This window comes from Rhinopithecus roxellana, chromosome 21 (genome assembly GCF_007565055.1).
Source record: "Rhinopithecus roxellana isolate Shanxi Qingling chromosome 21, ASM756505v1, whole genome shotgun sequence".
Lineage (NCBI taxonomy): Eukaryota > Metazoa > Chordata > Mammalia > Primates > Cercopithecidae > Rhinopithecus > Rhinopithecus roxellana.
Genome location: NC_044569.1, coordinates 1,049,240 through 1,067,444, shown reverse-complemented (window position 1 = coordinate 1,067,444; position 18,205 = coordinate 1,049,240). Strand labels below are relative to the sequence as shown.

At 45.1% G+C, this 18,205-nt stretch overlaps 1 protein-coding gene and 1 non-coding gene across 2 annotated transcripts in view; both read left to right on the top strand.

Annotated features, from left to right (window-relative positions):
- The first annotated feature begins 460 nt into the window (after positions 1–460).
- On the top strand, positions 461–627 carry LOC115895587. The gene has a single exon (XR_004055775.1). It is a non-coding gene; the product is annotated as a small nucleolar RNA SNORA81 (small nucleolar RNA).
- A 3,969-nt stretch (positions 628–4,596) lies between these two features.
- Positions 4,597–18,205, top strand: part of ABHD3 (abhydrolase domain containing 3) — a 46,729-nt gene continuing 33,120 nt past the window's right edge. Inside the window, 5 exon segments of the mRNA XM_010354880.2 lie at positions 4,597–4,877; positions 5,619–5,782; positions 6,870–6,936; positions 6,938–7,053; positions 17,893–17,938. Coding sequence (XP_010353182.1) covers positions 4,716–4,877; positions 5,619–5,782; positions 6,870–6,936; positions 6,938–7,053; positions 17,893–17,938 — 555 coding nt within the window. The 5' untranslated portion in view covers positions 4,597–4,715.

Sequence of the window (18,205 nt, the reverse complement as noted above, 5' to 3'; positions counted from 1 at the left end):
TTGTCTGATGGAGGCCACCCATAGATCCCAGAGGCTGCCTACGGTTCGCTGCTGTGTGACTCTCTCCGGGGCAGTTCACATGGCTGCTTCCTCAAGGCTGAAAGGACAGTCTAGCTTCAGTCTGCTAAGGAGTCTTATATAACATAGTGTAATCACAGGAGTGTTGACGTCCCATTACCTTTGCTATCTCTATTGTATTGGTTGGAAGTGAATCACAGGTCCTCTCTACACTCCAAGACAAGGGCACCAGGAGGCAGAGATCACTGGGGTCTCCTTAGGGTCTGCCTGCCACACCTTTTCTATGCAATTCTGATTTCTCCTTTGACATACAAATAGAGTTAGAAAAAAAAATGGCAAAGAGCTTCATGAGCATTTTATACCAAACTATAAAGGTCAACTGTGCTGCTTTAGGTCTGTCGCTTCAACTACAGACTTGATCAGGATTTTAAAAAATAAACATAGCTTCCTGTATAAGCACTGTGCTAAAATTGCAGAAACTAGGACTGTATCTTGGTTTTTGTGATGCTAGCAGAGTACACTCAAGAATAAACATAACGGCATTGGACTGTAAAGACTAGGGTGAGGCCAGGCGCAGTGGCTCACACCTGTAATCCCAGCACTTTGGGAGGGCAAGGCAGGAGGACTGCTTGAGCCCAGGAGTTCGAGACCAGCCTGGGCAACACAAAGAGACCCAATCTCTACAAAAAAGAAAAAACTTAGCTAGACATGGTGGCATGGGCCTGTGGTCCCAGCTACTTGGGAGGCTGAGGCAGGAGGATCACTTGAGCCTGGGAGGTTGAGGCTGCAGTAAGCCATAATCACACTATGGCATGCCAGCCTGAGTGACAGAGCAAGACCTTGTCAAAAAAAAGAGAGAAAGAAAGAGAGAGAGAGAGAGAGGAGGAAGGAAGGAAGGAAGGAAGGAAGGAAGGAAGGAAGGAAGGAAGGAAGGAAGGAAGGAAGGAAGGGAGGGAGGGAGGGAGGGAGGGAGGGAAGGAAAGAAAAGAAAGAAAGATTATGATACCAAAGTGACACAAGTCATGAGCTCTTGTGAGGAAAGTCATTGGCTTTGTAATTACCAAAACAGGTTTTGGAAGCACCCAGTATTTGGTTCAAACCCCACTCATTTGCTGTGCAAACTTATTTCACTTGTTATATGCTTCCATCTTCAGATCCTTGCACATGCAGTTCAATCAGCCTATACAAACTCTTTACCTTCATCTCTTATCTAGGTCTTTGCTCACATCTCTCAGGAAGTCTTTTCTGATCTTCCCTAGACTGTTGGATGTGGCTAAGTTGCTCCATGACATGCTTGAAGTAAATAAACATTTGCATTCTTATTGACTGCCCAGCATCTGAACCTTCACCTGTGTGTGGGGACTCTTCACCAAATGAAGCAGCATCCATGCCCCACCACAGACACTGAAAATGCCAGATATTTGTTTTCCTACCTCCACAGCAGGGAGGAAGCTGAGATACAACCTAGACTGCACCAGTCAGTTCCATTCACAACAGACTTTGAATAAATAAGGATACAGTGAAATTAAGAAGCAGGGATAATCCATTGTAGTGAGGGGGCAGAGGTGGTAACACCCTGTTTCCAGAGGCAACAGTGTCAGGGATTTAGAACACAGCCTCGTGCCCAGTGTAGTTGGTCTGGATGCCAAATCCATGGAGTGTAGCCTAGAGAGAGCAGGAGTATTGTCATCACAGGACCAGCACCATGACTTTTAAAGGCATTGTTCCTAACTTCCAAGCCTTGTTCTCTGGCCCTTGTGGAGTTTCATCAGCTACTAAATGCCATTGTACTAAAGTTCCTTTCTGCATATGGTAAGCCCAAATTGATTTTTGCTGTTTGCTACTAAGAATCCTGTGTGCCTGCTGCATCTGGAACCACCCTCAGATACCACACTTTTTGTAATGTAATTGCTTACTCCTCTGTTGCCACACTAGACTCTAAGTTTTATTACCACTGGATCCTCAGTGCCCTGTAATCACCCAAGAAGAAACTGGTTGAGTGAATGAATGAAACTTTCTGAGCTCTCATTTCCTCATGTATAAATTGGGAATAATAGTTTCTTGTTTTTTGTTTTGTTTTGTTTTTTTTTTTTTTTTTTTTTGAGACAGAGTTTCTCTCTGTCACCCAGGCTGGAGTACGGTGGCATTATCTCGGCTCACTGGAACCTCCGCCTTCCCAGGTTCCAGCGATTCTCCCATCTCAGCCTCCCGAGTAGCTGGGATTACAAGCACCCGCCACCATGCCCAGCTAATTTCCTTGTATTTTTAGTAGAGATGCGGTTTCACTATGTTGGTCAGGCTGGTCTTGAACTCCTGACCTCAAGTGATTCAACTGCCTCGGCCTCCCAAAGTGCTGGGATTACAGGCGTGAGCCACCACGCCCAGCCAAAATAGTAGTTCTAAGGAAAGATGGTGAATGTTTTTCTAACAGGAAAGAAACTTGGACAACCTCCATCTCAATCATCTCATTTTACAGACAAGGAACTGAGGCCCCCAAAGAATAAATGATTTGCCTAAGTTTAGTGGATGAGTTCACAGCTGTTTTTTACTCCCAGGTCAGTAAACTTTCTACACACCATGATGCCTATAAAATATTATAGGCATCAATGTTTGTGTCTCCCACCTCCACCTTCATCTGTTGGAGCCCTAGCCCCTCAAGGTGATGGTATTAGGAGACATGGCCTTTGGGAAGCAGTTAGGATTAGGCGACATCATGAGGACAGGGTCCCTATGATGGAATTGGTACCTGTGATAGAAGAGGAAGAGACATCAGAGCTTCCTTTATCCACCATGGGAAGACACAGCAAAAGAGAAGCCATCTGCAAGGCAAAAGAGGGCCCTCACCAAAACCCAACCACATCGGCACCCTGATCCCAGACTTCCAGCCTCCAGAACAGTGAGAAATAAATGTATGTTTAAGTCACCTAGGCTATGGTATTTTGATATAGTGCCCAAGCTCAGACAGACATTTTATTTGATGATATTTTCAGTTTAAACTTAAACTTGGCCAGGCGCAGTAGCTCATGCCTGTAATCCCAGCACTTTAGGAAGCTGAGGCGGGTAAATCACCTGAGGTTAGGAGTTCAAGACCAGCCTGGTCAACATGGTGAAACCTCATCTCTACTAAAAATACAAGATTAGCCGGGTGTGGTGGTGCATTCCTGTAGTCCCAGCTACTCAGGAGGCTGAGGCAGGAGAATCGCTTGAACCCGGAAGGCACAGGTTGCAGTGCGCTGAGATCTCGCCATTGCACTCCAGCCTGGGCAACAAGAGTGAAACTCTGACTCAAGAAAAAAAAAAAAAACAGAACAAACTTAAACTGAAATATACATGCATTTATTGGTAGGTAGTGCAGAAGGCAGGTTCAGGGGTTATGAATGCTAGGAAGTTTCAAGGATGGCAAGCAGCATATGCATTCACGTTTGCTATGTGCGCCCAGGTGTGAGAGCTAGAGCATGAAAATTACTTCTGCTCACGGAGAGTCCACTACATACACTATTTTGTCCTCTTGGGAACTCTATAAAGTCGAATTGTTATGCTACAAATGATTAAAACAAGAAAAAAACAGGCTCAGTAAAGGTAATTGAATTATTTTGTGTGCTGCAGCCAATCACCAAGTTGCAATGACCAAATCAAAATCAAATAAATTGCTCACTTCTGGCCCGTTTCATGTCCCCATCTAAGTTACATCATTAATTTAAAATCCTGTGACATTTTTCATAATCTAGACAGGACTTTCCCTTCTCTCGTCTGTTTAAGTCTTGCCACTCTTCCTACCTCTCAGAGGGAGGAGTTCATAATAATAGGCATAGGCTATTAAATCTTCTAACCATTTCAGATACCCGTAAGTACACTGACTTATCATATTGCCATAAATAAGCCTAGGAGACCCTACTTCATAAACGGTTCCTTGTCCGTACATTAGGTAATCGGTGTGAATTTCCGTAAGTCTCTAAATTAAGTATTAATGAACCACAAATAGGCTTTTAACAATTGAATCCCGGTTACTATTCTAGACCTTTTCATTTGTTTTCAGAGACCGCTTCTCATTTAAGTGGCACTGAGCAACTAAAAAGATTCACAGAGTGATTCAGAGTCGAGTATGATGTCCTCACTGTTGAACGTTCATAGAATATTTTTTCTCTTTCCATAGTCTTGAGGACCAACGCAAACGTCTAGGGGATGTGGGATTCTTATCTGCTAACATATCTTTGGCATTAACTCCCCAAATCTTTGAATGCAAGGCACACTTCCCTGGCACTCTAAACCTCTAGTTTAGGGACACCCGCCGCAGAGCGGAATCATGCAAGGTCACTGGGGCAGCAGGTGCGGGACCTTAACCGGCGCTGCCTGGCCGGTCTTCATCTCCGAAGTCGGCTCAGTTTTCCGCCCACTCTTGGGGGCTCAACGTCGCCGACCGCGACCTCGCTTGGAGACCCCGATCCGCCCACCCTCCCGGTGGCCGGTCTTGGAACCGCGCTTCTGGAAGGTTCCTGAGTGGCTGGCAGTGGGGGCGGCTCCGGGAAGCCGGGGCGGAGCCGGCGGCGGTCGAAGCTTCAGGCTACGCCTCCCTGGGCCGCTCCGCCCCGCAGGAGACGCTGTAGTCGGGGATAGGCGGCGGCGCCGCGCCCGCTCTCGCCCGCTCACCGGCCGGCTCTCCTCCCGCCGCAGCACCGGCGCGCAGCGCTCCAGGGGTCATGCAGCGCCTGGCCATGGACCTGCGGATGTTGTCCCGGGAGCTCTCCCTCTACCTGGAGCACCAAGCCCGGGTGGGGTTCTTTGGCTCGGGGGTGGGCTTATCCCTCATCCTGGGCTTCAGCGTCGCTTATGCCTTCTACTACCTGAGCAGCATTGCCAAGGTGAGCCGGGGGTGGCGCAGGGCCGCGGGCTGCTGGGCCGGGAGCGAGGGTCGCAGGCGCAGTGCGAGGCTGTGCGACCAGGGAAGGTCGGCAGCCCCGGGGAAAGGCGGCGAGCTGCTCCTGAGCGGCCGCCACGAGCGCGAGCGGGAAATCCGACAGTCCCCGCCCATTCGCCCGCTCCCTGAGGGTCCCGGCCTGGCGGTCCTGGGAGCGCAGCCTGGACCCTGCTGACCTCCGCGCTGCGGCGCTGCCGGGTCGCCGATCGCGAAGCCGGCGGCGCACTCGGGAATGCCGTGGCGCTTTTGAAAATGACCCCCGGCAAGGCACGGTTGCTCACGCCTGTATCTCAGCACTTTGGGAGCCCAAGGCGGGTGGATCACTTGAGGCCAAGAGTTCGAGACCAACCTGACCAAAACGGTGAAACCCCGTTAAAATTACAAAAAATTAGCCCAGCGTGGTGTCGGACGCCTGCAATCCCAGCTACGCGGGAGGCTGAGGCAGGAGAGTCCCCTGAACCCGTGAGGCGGAGGTAAAAACAAACAAACAATTGCCTTCCCCTCTGGGCTTTGGCGAAACCCCCGTTTCAGTCCTCTGTGACTGTGAATTCTTTGCGTCAGCCCTCCAGAAAGAGATGTAATCGGAGGGAGCGCGCGCGCGAGCGACAAGTCTTTACCGGTTTCTGGTTTACGGTTGGCAGAAACTTTGCTCTGGGCCCTTCTCTGATACTGCTTTTCCCTTCAGAAACCTCAGTTAGTGACGGGGGGTGAGAGTTTCAGCCGCTTCCTTCAAGACCACTGTCCCGTGGTGACAGAAACGTACTACCCGACGGTCTGGTGCTGGGAGAGTCGAGGACAGACCCTGCTTAGACCTTTCATCACTTCGAAGCCCCCGGTGGAGTACAGGAAGTAAGTGAAGTTCCGTTTTCAGTCATTTCTGCAAAATCACAGTTTTTTGTTTTTTTGTTTGCTGATTCCCAGTTCTTGGTTAATAGAATCTCTGCTTTAGGAAGTATATAGAACAGAAAGAGGGAATGAAAATGGAGGGTATGTCCTCGGCTCCACCCCCAGCTGCAGGAAAATACTCAGGTATTTGCCTCCTGGTCCCTGCCCTAACCCCCGACCTGATGTAAATAGTTTATTTTTAGGATGAGAGAAGTGTTTGGGGATTACTGTCTCGCAGTTTGTTATACATCTGTCAAAAAGACCCAGATCCTTTGATGATCTGCATTCATTCATTGATATGTAGCAGATACTGGGGGTGGGGGTGGGGCGAGAAGGATGCCTCTTAATTTGGGTTTTGAGCCATTGATTGGTGTAAAATGACTTCCTATTGACAGGCAAATGGGATCTTGATGATAATAGCTCTTGATGTGTTAAAGATACGGTCCAGGATTTATCAGGAACCAGATTCAAATGGTGCCTGTTATTAATTTCCCTTAGTCATCTATCCTTCTGGAGTTTATTTTGTTGCCTGGAACTTACACTGTTTGTTTGGGAAAATTCTGTAAGTTTATAAATACTATGTGAGAAATAACTTTAAATTATTTCAGAAGAAAATCTTGAAGTATACTATACAGGGAGACTGCATTATTGAGTCCGAAGAGCTAGAGCGGTGGTCAGAGATTAGATCAGCATTTTACTTATTCAGACTTCCCTGTCGCATTAGTTGAGTGACCTCAATCAAACAAGGGTTGAATGCTGGGTGTTATAGAGTAGTGAGTAAGTATTCATTTATGTTAATAATTCGCAGTTCATCTTTATATACGACCTTGTACGGAGGTTGCTGGAAATACTTGATGGTACTAATCTTCATAAAATCCTTCTAATGAAAGAAAATGATATGTAGATTGAGATATGGGTGTGTGTTCATGAATGCTGGAAAAATGTTATTTTTCGATGACCAAATAATGTCATGTGTTTAGAATTAAAACAGAAAATTAAGACATGACTTAAAACATGTAAATAGTAATGTCTTCTGAATTATTCCTTTCAGTGAACTTATTAAAACTGCAGATGGAGGACAGATTTCACTGGACTGGTTTGATAATGATAACAGTACAGTGTTATATGGATGCCAGCTCGAGACCTACTATCTTATTGTTGCCTGGCCTCACTGGAACAAGCAAGGAGTCATATATCCTTCATATGATCCATCTTAGTGAAGAATTAGGATACAGGTACCAGTAAAAGATTTCTTTTTTGTCGCTTGATCCATTCCAAATGAAGTACAAATATATCTACATATTTGTTTCGGAAATACTTAGTACTTCTTGCATAGAAAAGCAGTCCCTTAAGTTATTATTTTTCTCTGCATTCTTTTTTTCCTCTTTTTTCAGGAAGATGCATAACTGAATCATCTCACAAGAAATGTCACTTAGCATAGTAGGCACCCTGCAGATTTAGGCTGAATTAATGAATGAAATTAGACTCATCAGAGCATTGACTGAGCCCTGCCCCCCCCCCCCCACCCCAATGGAGAGAGTGTTATGGAGGGAGAACAGCAATTACAAACCCCTGAGAGAGTACACAGTGGCCCTCATGGCACATTCTGGGGCCTGGATTCACTAATCTTGTCACCCTCGCTCAGCTCCCAAGTACAAAAAATACTCAGAATCAGTTTATAGGTCATCCCTATTTATCAAAGATGATCTCTGCCTCTTCTGACCACCTGAGTTTGCAGGTGCACTTGGCTAGTCTCCAGTTGATGATGCCACGGCTTTTCTGAGTAATCATTATTAAGCACAGTCACCAGGTACAATTTAATTTTTTGCAAGTGATTTAGCAACTTTAAGTTCCAAGTTCAGCTCTAGAATCTTAAAGTAGAGTCATAATAAAAGGTACTGCTTTTTTATGCTGCAGACTTTTTTTTTTTAGCTGATGGTAATTATTGTAATGTAACACTCTGAGTTGTATTTAAAGTAGAGTTGTATCTTTTGTTAAACTTGAAACACTTGTGTGAAAAGCTGATGGTAAGTTTACCTTAAAAAAATAATTTTAGGCTGGGCACAGTGGCTCATGCCTGTAATCCCAGCATTTTGGAAGGCCAAAGCTAGCGGATTGCTTGAGCCCAGGAGTTCAAGACCAACCTGGGCAACATGGTGAGACCTAGTCTCTACAAAAATTAGCCGGGCATGGTGGCATGCACCTATAGTTCCAGCTACAGACAAGGCTGAGGTAGGACAATCAACTGAGCCCAGGAGGTAGAGCCTACGGTGAACCATGATCGTGCCACTGGACTCTAGCCTGGATCACAGAGTGATAACTTGGGCAAAAAAAAAAAAAAAAGGAAAGGAAGAACATTTTGATGTTTGATATAAATTCCATAATAGCTAACTCAATTTTAACAAGTTAATTCTGATCTTTTATAAATAATAGCCTATTTTGTCCATGAAGTAACATTCTCTCAAGAACTATGATATAAAGTTCAAGAATTATATTCAAGGGCCAGGCGCGGTGGCTCAAGCCTGTAATCCCAGAACTTTGGGAGGCCGAGACGGGCGGATCACAAGGTCAGGAGATCGAGACCATCCTGGCGAACACGGTGAAACCCCGTCTCTACTAAAAAATACAAAAAACTAGCTGGGCAAGGTGGCGGGCGCCTGTAGTCCTAGCTACTCGGGAGGCTGAGCCAGGAGAATGGCGTGAACCTGGGAGGCGGAGCTTGCAGTGAGCTGAGATCCGGCCACTACACTCCAGCCTGGGCGACAGAGCGAGACTCCGTCTCAAAAAATAAAATTAAAAAAAAAAAAAAAAGAATTATATTCAAGAAATTTGCTTAGCAGTAGTAGGAATTCATCATCATTCCATGTTTAAGCACCATACAGTTAGATGTGAAGCTTGGTTCCTTTTTTTTTTTTTTTTTGTGAGACCGAATCTGGCTCTGTTGCCTAGCATGGAGCGCAGTGGCATGATCATGGTTCACTGCAGTCTCTTACTTACAGGCGTGAGTCAGTGTTCCCGGCCTGGTTCCATTTTTTTTGGGGGGGTGCTAAAAGTCATCCTCAGAAGGTACAGAAGATCATAAAGCCTTCTGTACATATTTAAATTACTGCTTCTAGATTTGGCCTGAGCTGTCTCCCAAGACTTAGAACTGCTTTTAAAAAACAATGTGGGCCGGGTGCTGTGGCTCACACCTGTATAATAACAGCACTTTGGGAGGCCAAGGCGGGTGGATCACTTGAGGTCAGGAGTTCGAGACCAACTTGGCCAACATGGTGAAACCCCATCTCTACTAAAAATACAAATATTAGCCAGGTGTGATGGCAGGCACCTGTAATCTCAGCTACTCAGGAGGCTGAGGCAGGAGAATTGCTTGAACCTGGGAGGCAGAGGGTGCAGTGAGCCGAGATCGTGCCATTGCACTCCAGCCTGGGCAACAAGAGCAAAACTCTGTCTCAAAAAAGATAAATAAATAAATAATAAATAATAAAAATAAAAAAATTGGGGCCAGGTATGGTGGCTCACGCCTGTAATCCCAGCACTTTGGAAGGCCGAGGTGGGCTGATCACAAGGTCAGGAGTTCGAGACCAGCCTGACCAACATGGTGAAACCCCGTTTCTACTAAAAATACAAAAAAAATTAGCCAGGCATGTTGGTGCATGCTTATAATCCCAACTACTTGGGAGGCTGAGGCAGGAGAATTGCTTGAACTTGGAAGACAGAGGTTGCAGTGAGCCAAGATTGCATCACTGCACTCCAACCTGGGTGACAGAGTGAGACTCTGTCTCAAAAAAATAAATGAATAAATAAAAACAATGTGGTTGAAACTCCAAGGACCGAGTCTCATAAGCCCTGGAGTTGCCAGTGCACATACCTTTTGTCCGTTGCTTTTAAAGGTTGCCGGATTTTGCCTGGGTGCAGCGGCTCGTGCCTGTAATCCCAACACTTTGGGAGGCTGAGGCGTGTGGATCACAAGGTCAGGAGTTCGAGGCCAGCCTGGTCAACATAGTGAAACCCCATCTGTACTAAAAATACAAAAATTAGCCAGGCATGGTGGTGTGTGCCTGTAGTCCCAGCTACTCAGGAGGCTGAGGGAGAATCGCATGAACCCGGGAGGCGGAGGTTGTAGTGAGCCAAGATTGCGCAATTGCATTCCAGCCTGGGCAACAAGAGCGAAACTCTGTGTCAAAAAAAATTTTTTTAAATTACAAAAGCAGAAGCTGCAGGGCCTCTTGAGACCCAGGTTGAGAACTCCCACAGTGCTACTGGTCAAAGTAAGTCACATGGTCAGCCCAGAGTCAAAGAGTAGGGAAATAGACTCTGCCTCTTGAAAGGAAGAGCTTCAAGATGTTTTTGCAACCTACCACAGAAAGCCAGGTAGTTTTAAAGACTGCTAAGAATAAAAATAGATCTGGAAGTTTGGCACAAGGCTGAGTTGAGTCTTTAGGTACCAAAATGATCTAAGTCATTGGTACTGTAGCATGGGATCTAGCAGATAACAGGGCTTGTGAAAAGCTGTGTAATATGAAGGAATGTGCTTGGGCTTTGGAGTCAAGCTGGATTCAGATGTTGGAACTGCCACTTTCTAAGGGACCCTGGACAGTTAATTTAACATTCCTCATCACAGTGTTCTCACCTACTTCACAGGGTTGTTAGAATGTGTAAAGTAGGCGGGGTGCAGGGGCCCATGCCTGTAATCCCAGCAGTTTGCGAGGCTGAGATGGGTGGATCACTTGAGGTTAGGAGTTCGAAACCAGCCTGGTCAACATGGTGAAACCCCATTTACCAGGCATAGTGGCGTGCGCATGTAATCGCAGCTACTCGGGAATCTAAGACATGAGAGTCGCTTGAACTTGGAGAGTGGAGGTTGCAGTGAGCTGAGATTGTGCCACTGCACTCCAGCTTGGGAGACAAAGCAAGACTCCATCTCAAAAAAAATAAGTGTAAAGTACTTGGTGGGGTGCCCTGCACAAAGTGGGTCTTTAGAAAATGTTTATGTCATCCAGGCACAGTGGCTCATGCCTGTAATCCCAGCAGTCTGGGAGGCCAAGGTGGGTGGATCACCTGAGGTCAGGAGTTAGAGACCAGCCTGACCCACATGGTGAAACCCATCTCTACTAAAAATACAAAGAAAAATTAGCTGGGTGTGGTGGTGGGCACCTGTAATCCCAGCTACTTGGGAGGCTGAGGCAGAAGAACTGCTTAAACCTGGGAGGTGGAGGTTACAATGGGCCCAGATGGTTGAACCCGGGAGATGGAGGTTGCAGTGAACTACTGCACTCCAGCTTGGGTGACAGAGCAAGACCCTGTCTTAAAAAAGAAAACCTTTATGTCTTCCTTCTCTCATCTTCTATTCCCTGGCCAGGGTAGAAAATGTTTTATAGGCTGGGTGCAGTGGCTCATGCCTATAATCCCAGCACTTTGGGAGGCTGAGGTGGGCAGATCCCCTCAGGTCAGAAGTTGAAGACCAGCCTGGCCAAGATGGTGAAACCCCGTCTCTACTAAAACTACAAAAAATTAGCTGGACGTGGTGGCGGGTGCCTGTAATCCCAGCTACTCGGGAGGCTGAGGCAGGATAATCGCTTGAACCCGGAGGCGGAGATTGGTTGCAGTGAGCTGAGATCACACCATTGCACTCCAGGCTGGGCGACAGAGCAAAACTCCATCTCAAAAAAAAAAAAAAAAAAAAAGAAAATAGTTTATAATTCAAAAGAACGAGTACAGGCAAATCTACCTCTTGGGATACAGAACCATGTAGTTTCCTTGTGGGAGTACATAGATGTTACCATGTGTGCTATACATGAGCATTTCAGTATCTTCAGTATGAATATCCCTGAAGCACAGGGAGCACTTGCCATTCTGACCCAGTTACTATCTTGTGTAGAGGTTGAAGGTTTAGGGAGAGTCATGAATTATGTCAGGTCACCAGGGAACGGTCAGTTATTTACTGGTGAGATATGAGATATGATATATGATTTAGACATTAGAGAGAACCTAACTCCCAGCATATGGTCAAAGGAGACATAGTGGTTTGTTGTTGATGTTAAACCATTGCTTTTTTCTTCTACCTGAAAACTAACAAAAACAAAGTACTTTTCTGTTAAGGTTCTCTAATTCAAACTTCAGGATGGATGGGTTGGAAACTAGGCTTAAGTTTGTTTAAGATAATTGTGAGCAAAGGCTTTACTATGTAAGTTAAAGGTAAATAGAATGAGGCTAGGCCTGGTGGCTGAGGCCTGTAATCCCAGCACCTTGGGAAGCCGAGGCAGGTGGATCACTTGAGGTCAGGAGTTTGAGACCAGCCTGGCCAACATGGCAAAACCTTGTCTCTACTAAAAATACAAAAAATTAGCCAGGCATCATGGCATGCGCCTGTAATTCCAGCTACTTGGGAGGCTGAGGCAGGAGAATCACTTGAACCCAGGAGGTGGAGGTTGCAGTGAGCCAAGATCACACCACTGCACTCCAGCTTGGGCAAGAGTGAGACTCTGTCTCAATTTTTTTTTTTTGAGATGGAGTCTCGCTCTGTCTCCCAGGCTGGAGTGCAGTGGCCGGATCTCAGCTCACTGCAAGCTCCGCCTCCCAGGTCTACGCCATTCTCCTGCCTCAGCCTCCCGAGTAGCTGGGACTACAGGCGCCTGCCACCTCGCCCGGCTAGCTTTTTGTATTTTTCAGTAGAGACAGGGTTTCACCGTGTTAGCCAGGATGGTCTCAAACTCCTGACCTCGTGATCTGCCCGTCTTGGCCTCCCAAAGTGCTGGGATTACAGGCTTGAGCCACCGCGCCCAGCCTCTGTCTCAATTTTTAAAAAAAGGGTAAATACGCTGGGCATGGTAGCTCACGCCTATAATCCCAGTACTTCAGGAGTCTGAGGTGGGTTGATCACGAGGTCAGGAGTTCGAGACCGGCCTGGCCAGTATGGTGACACCTGTCTCCACTAAAATACAAAAATTAGCCAGGCGTGGTGGTGCGTGCCTGTGGTCCCAGCTACTCGGGAGGGTGAGGCAGAAGAATCACTTGAACCCGGGTTGTGGAGGTTGCAGTGAGCCGAGATTGCGTCATTACACTCCAGCCAGGGATCTTTACTATTTTTCAAGTCCTAACGTAAGATCTATCTACCTTTTATGAAGCCTTTCTTAATCAATTTTGCCCATCCTGACTTCATAGGGTTTTATTGTCTATACCACTCCTTGGACATTGAATCTTATTCTGTCTTGTTTTATTACTTTTGTTGTAGTCATTCAACTGAAAATATGGTGCATATCTTTTCAATCTAACTAGATTGTACCCTCCTTGAGGCCAGGAACCTTATGTTGATATTTTGTTTCTCTACTACAGGCTCTAATTCAATCTTCAGTAAATATTATTGAATGAATAAATGAGTTATTCCAATGTTAATATTCATGTAAAGTGCTTAGAACGTGATCTGGCACATAGTAAACACTAGTAAACAGTATCTGTTGTTATAGATAATAAATATATAGAAAATAAATAAATAGATAAAAACTATAATTTATTACCTGAAATCAGAATCATATGACTAGCTGATCCCTGAATGTTCCTCTCATTCTACCCTTTGCTGATTATCATTTCTATTGTTTTTTTTTTTTTTTTTTTTTTTTTTTTGAGACGGAGTCTCGCTCTGTCGCCCGGGCTGGAGTGCAGTGGCCAGATCTCAGCTCACTGCAAGCTCTGGATCATTTCTATTGTTAAACTCAAAGATTTGGGGAATCTTAGAACTGAAATATTTCAGATTGCCTGATAAAATTACAGATATGGAAACTAGGCCTAGACAGATACTCAAAACCCATGTAAGTTTCGTTGCTTTTCTTAGGTGCTCAAGCTCAGAGTCTGCTACCTTTTTTGTTGTTTTTGTTCTTTGAGACAGGCTCTCCTTCTGTCACCCAGGCCGGCGTGCAATGGTGTGATCACAGCGCTGCAACCTTGACCTCCAGGGTTCAAGCCAGAGCAGATTTGAGGCTCTCTGGTCCACCTCACTGTGACAGTGGTTCTCATCCTAGGGGCAGTTTTTCCCCCAGGGAGCATTTGGCAATGTCTGGAGACATTGTTGGTTGTTATGCCTGGGGCATGTGCTACTGGCATCTAGTTGGTAGAGACCAGAGATGCTGCTGAGTATCCTATAATGCACAGGACAGCACTGCTACAAATAATTATTTGGGCTGAAATGTCCATAGTACTAAAGATTGAGAAACTCTGTGCTATAGGTAGTCTTTTCCTTTTATTTAACCTTCATTAGAGGGCACCCACCTGTTTCCTTGGTTGATGGGTTATCTTGTCGCAGAAAGTTCTTCTTACCAGATTAGTTCTTTATTTGATATTTCATTTCTTTATATTTTGAGGAAAAAATTTATATAGTTCAAATATGTAGAAAAAATAAGCTTTGCACAACAATTTCCCTCATATACATGCCCTTTAGAATTGTTTGAGGTAACTGTAAAAATTAATTGGAGAGAGCTATTACAGAAGCTTAACAGAGGTGGCCAGGTGTGGTGGCTCACGCCTGTAATCCCAGCCCTTTGGGAGGCCGAGGCGGGTGGATCATGACATCAGGAGATCAAGACCATCCTGGCTAACACGGTGAAACCCTGTCTCTACTAAAAAATACAGAAAAGCAGCTGGATGTGGTGGCGGGCACCTGTAGTCCCAGCTACTCAGGAGGCTGAGGCAGGAGAATGGCTTGAACCCGGGAGGTGGAGCTTGCAGTGAGCTGAGATTGCACCACTGCACTCCAGCCGGGGAGACAGAGCAAGACTGTGTCTCAAAAACAAAACAAAAACATACGTGTGCGTGTGTCTTTATAGCAGCATGATTTATAATCCTTTGGGTATATACCCAGTAATGGACCTCTCAATGCCTTAGCAATAGTACTTTGACAGCCAACTCTTTTAGCTCAGTGTTCCCTGATGACTGTAGGGTAGCAAAGGGGTTAAATGAAAAGAGCTGGTTGCTCATTCCCAGCTGGAGTGGGGGAAAGGGCAGAATGGCAGCCTTCTTTCTGCTGTCCTCTGTAGCTGCTTTGCTCCCTCATTCTTCCTTATCTCGCTGCCCCATGTCCAAGGCTTGAAGTATACAATGATGACTGCTACTGATAGAACATTGTTAGGAACAAAGCCCTATGGAGTGGTCAGTACAATTCCTCCTCTAGCAAGAGCTACCAGAACTATGATGCACTTTCCAAAGTTGTCTGAAGAAAAGCGCAAATATCCCAGTCTGCCGTTTAGAAGAAAATCCTAGATGTGTAGGCTGCTTTTTCATGAGTTTGCGGATCATCTTTTTCTTTCCCCTCACTAGTGCTCTTGCCTTCTCTCACTGGCAGTCACGTGGTGACATCTTGCTCCAGAAGCCATTTTAATCCTTATTTAATGTTTGTACTCTAAAGTGATTCTTTTCTGAATGACTGGGAGCTTCAAGTTTCAAGGTCATAATTAACTTTAGCACTGGTTCCTGTGTGATTTAGGTGCTTATGCAAGTAAATACAAATGGCCAACTGAAATTTTATTTATATCAAGACATCTTGCCTTTTTTTTTTTTTTTTTTTTTTTTTTTGAGACGGAGTCTCGCTCTGTCGCCCAGGCTGGAGTGCAGTGGCGCAATCTCGGCTCACTGCAAGCTCCGCCTCCCGGGTTTACGCCATTCTCCTGCCTCAGCCTCCCGAGTAGCTGGGACTACAGGCACCCGCCATCTCACCCGGCTAGTTTTTTGTATTTTTTAGTAGAGACGGGGTTTCACCGTGTAGGCCAGGATGGTCTCGATCTCCTGACCTCGTGATCCACCCGTCTCGGCCTCCCAAAGTGCTGGGATTACAGGCTTGAGCCACCGCGCCCGGCCGCCATTGTTTTTAACAAGAAAAGATACAGGAGTCACTGAGCCTACTCTGACTTTTCTGAATGTATTTATAGTTTATTTAAGATTTCTCTGGCCGGGCGCGGTGATGCATGCCTATAATCCCAGGGTTTGGGAGGCCAAGACAGGAGGATCGCTTGAGCCCAGGAGTTAGAGACCAACCTGGGCAACGTGGTGAGATCCTGTTTTTACAAGTAACTTTTAACAGTCACCCAGGCTGGCTGGGCACAGTGGCTCACGCCTGTAATCCCAACCCTTTGGGAGGCCGAGGGGAGACAGATCACTTGAGATTAAGAGTTCTAGAACAACCTGGCTAACATGGTGAAATCCCATCTCTACTAAAAGTACAAAAATTAGCTGGGCATGGTGGCACACGCCTGTAATCCCAGCTACTCGGGAGGCTGAGGCAGGAGAATCACTTGAATCTGGGAGATGGAGGTTGCAGTGAGCCGAGATCATGCCACTGCACTCCAGCCTGGGTGACAGAGTGAGACTCTGTCTCAAAAAAAGAAAAAAATTAACTGGGCCATGGTGGTGTGCACCTGTGGTCCCAGCTACTTAGCAGGCTGAGGCAGGAGGATTGCCTGAGCATGAGAGGCTGAGGCTGCAGTGATCTGTGACTGCGCCACTGCACTCCAGCCTGAGTGACAGAGTGAGACCATGTCTCAAAAAATATATATATTTCTCTTAGGTGAGTCAGTAAAATGTAGTATTTCTAGCTTTTGATCAAATAGGATTTCTGAGGTTTCTAAACATTTATCTTCTTTCAACTGGGCCTAATAAAGTTTTCTATATGACTTTTCAGTTGCAAGAAAATTCCTTTGCAAGAACATAGCCTGCATACCACATTAAATGAAGGTGGTGTGCCTTGAGATCTAACCTCCCTGAGAAGAGAGTCAGAGTTGTGTATGTTCTATACAGCAGTTGGTTCATCGGTGCTTAGAACCTGTACAGTGCTCAGCAGCACCCTGCAAGAAGAGATTTGGAATCTCAGATGGCCTTGATTGGTTGGATAGGTAATCAGACAAAAACAAAATAAATTTTAATTCTTATGAATATAGACCCACTAAATCAGTGAGAACCCGTGTAGACACAAATCAGGATTTTGTCTAAGGATGGTAAAAATACATATCTGGGGCTGTGGCTGCCTGAAAGTTAAATGAGAGTTAAATATTTTAAATACGAAATAACTTTTGAAACCAGCATGACACTACAACTACCATTATTACTAATAGCTAACTTTCACCGAGTACTTACTTGAGCCAGCATTGACCTAAACCCTCTGCATTGATCTGAGCCCATTTACCCCGCAGATGCAAACAGGATCAGAGAAAGCACAAGATCATCTTTCCTCCCTAGGTCAGCTGAACAGTAAGCAGTAGCATAATGGGGCCCATCCCACCAGCTCAGGTCCCAGGCTGTTTGCAGCTCTACCGGTGATGTTTATACCTCGTGTAAAATTCTGGCGTCCATGTTTGCTGAGCCTCAAGGAAACAAGAGCTGTTTCTTAGGATATAAATAGATACGTATGAATGTTACAAATGCAATGGGTAGAGGATATATATTTTTTCTTTGTTTAAAGCAAAAACATGGCCAGGCGCAGTAGCTCACGCCTGTAATCCCAACACTTTGGGAGGCGGAGGTAGGTGGATCACTTGAGGTCAGGAGTTCAAGATCAGCCTGGTCAACATGGTGAAACCCCATCTCTACTAAAAATACAGAAAAATTAGCCAGGCATGGTGGCGGGCACCTGTAATCCCAACCACTAAAGAGGCTGAGGCAGGAGAATCGCTTCAACCCCAGGAGGCGGAGGTTACAGTGAGCCAAGATCATGCCATTGCACTCCAGCTTGGGTGACAAGAGCGAGACTACATCTCAAAAAAAAAAGCAAAAACATTTAAATTTGACTTGTATTTAGAATTGTTTTAAAAACACTTATTGGAGGCCCACATATGTGCATAGGAAGAAATATTCTAATCTTGGTAGGAAACATTAACATCACTTTAGTATACAATTTTCTAATTTGAACCCACATGTGGAATTTAGAGAACTGGAATTTTATTTTAGTGCATTTAGATGAAATTGTCAAACATTATACCTGTGAGACAGATTTTTAAAATCTTTTAGTGCTCTAAATCAGTGTCAGTAAGATTATTATATCATGAGCAAGAATCATGTGTAGAAATAACAAAAATTGCTTTCCTGGTTTTTAGATGTGTGGTTTTTAACAACAGAGGAGTGGCGGGGGAGAATCTCTTGGTAAGTAAATTTAAAAGACAACAGTCTTAACTTTTTAAAGAATCATTTATAGTTTTATAACAAAAAGCATATTCTTTTTATTTAAAATAACTTTGTTTACATAAGCAATACAAATTTATCATACAAAAATACAGATGTGGAAAAAAGGAAATTTACAAGACCCATAATTATATAACCAGGGAAATTCCCTTAGTCTGTGCTCATTCAGATTTCATATATAAATAAAATTTATGTAATATATTTCTATTTTTATAAAATGTAAGATTC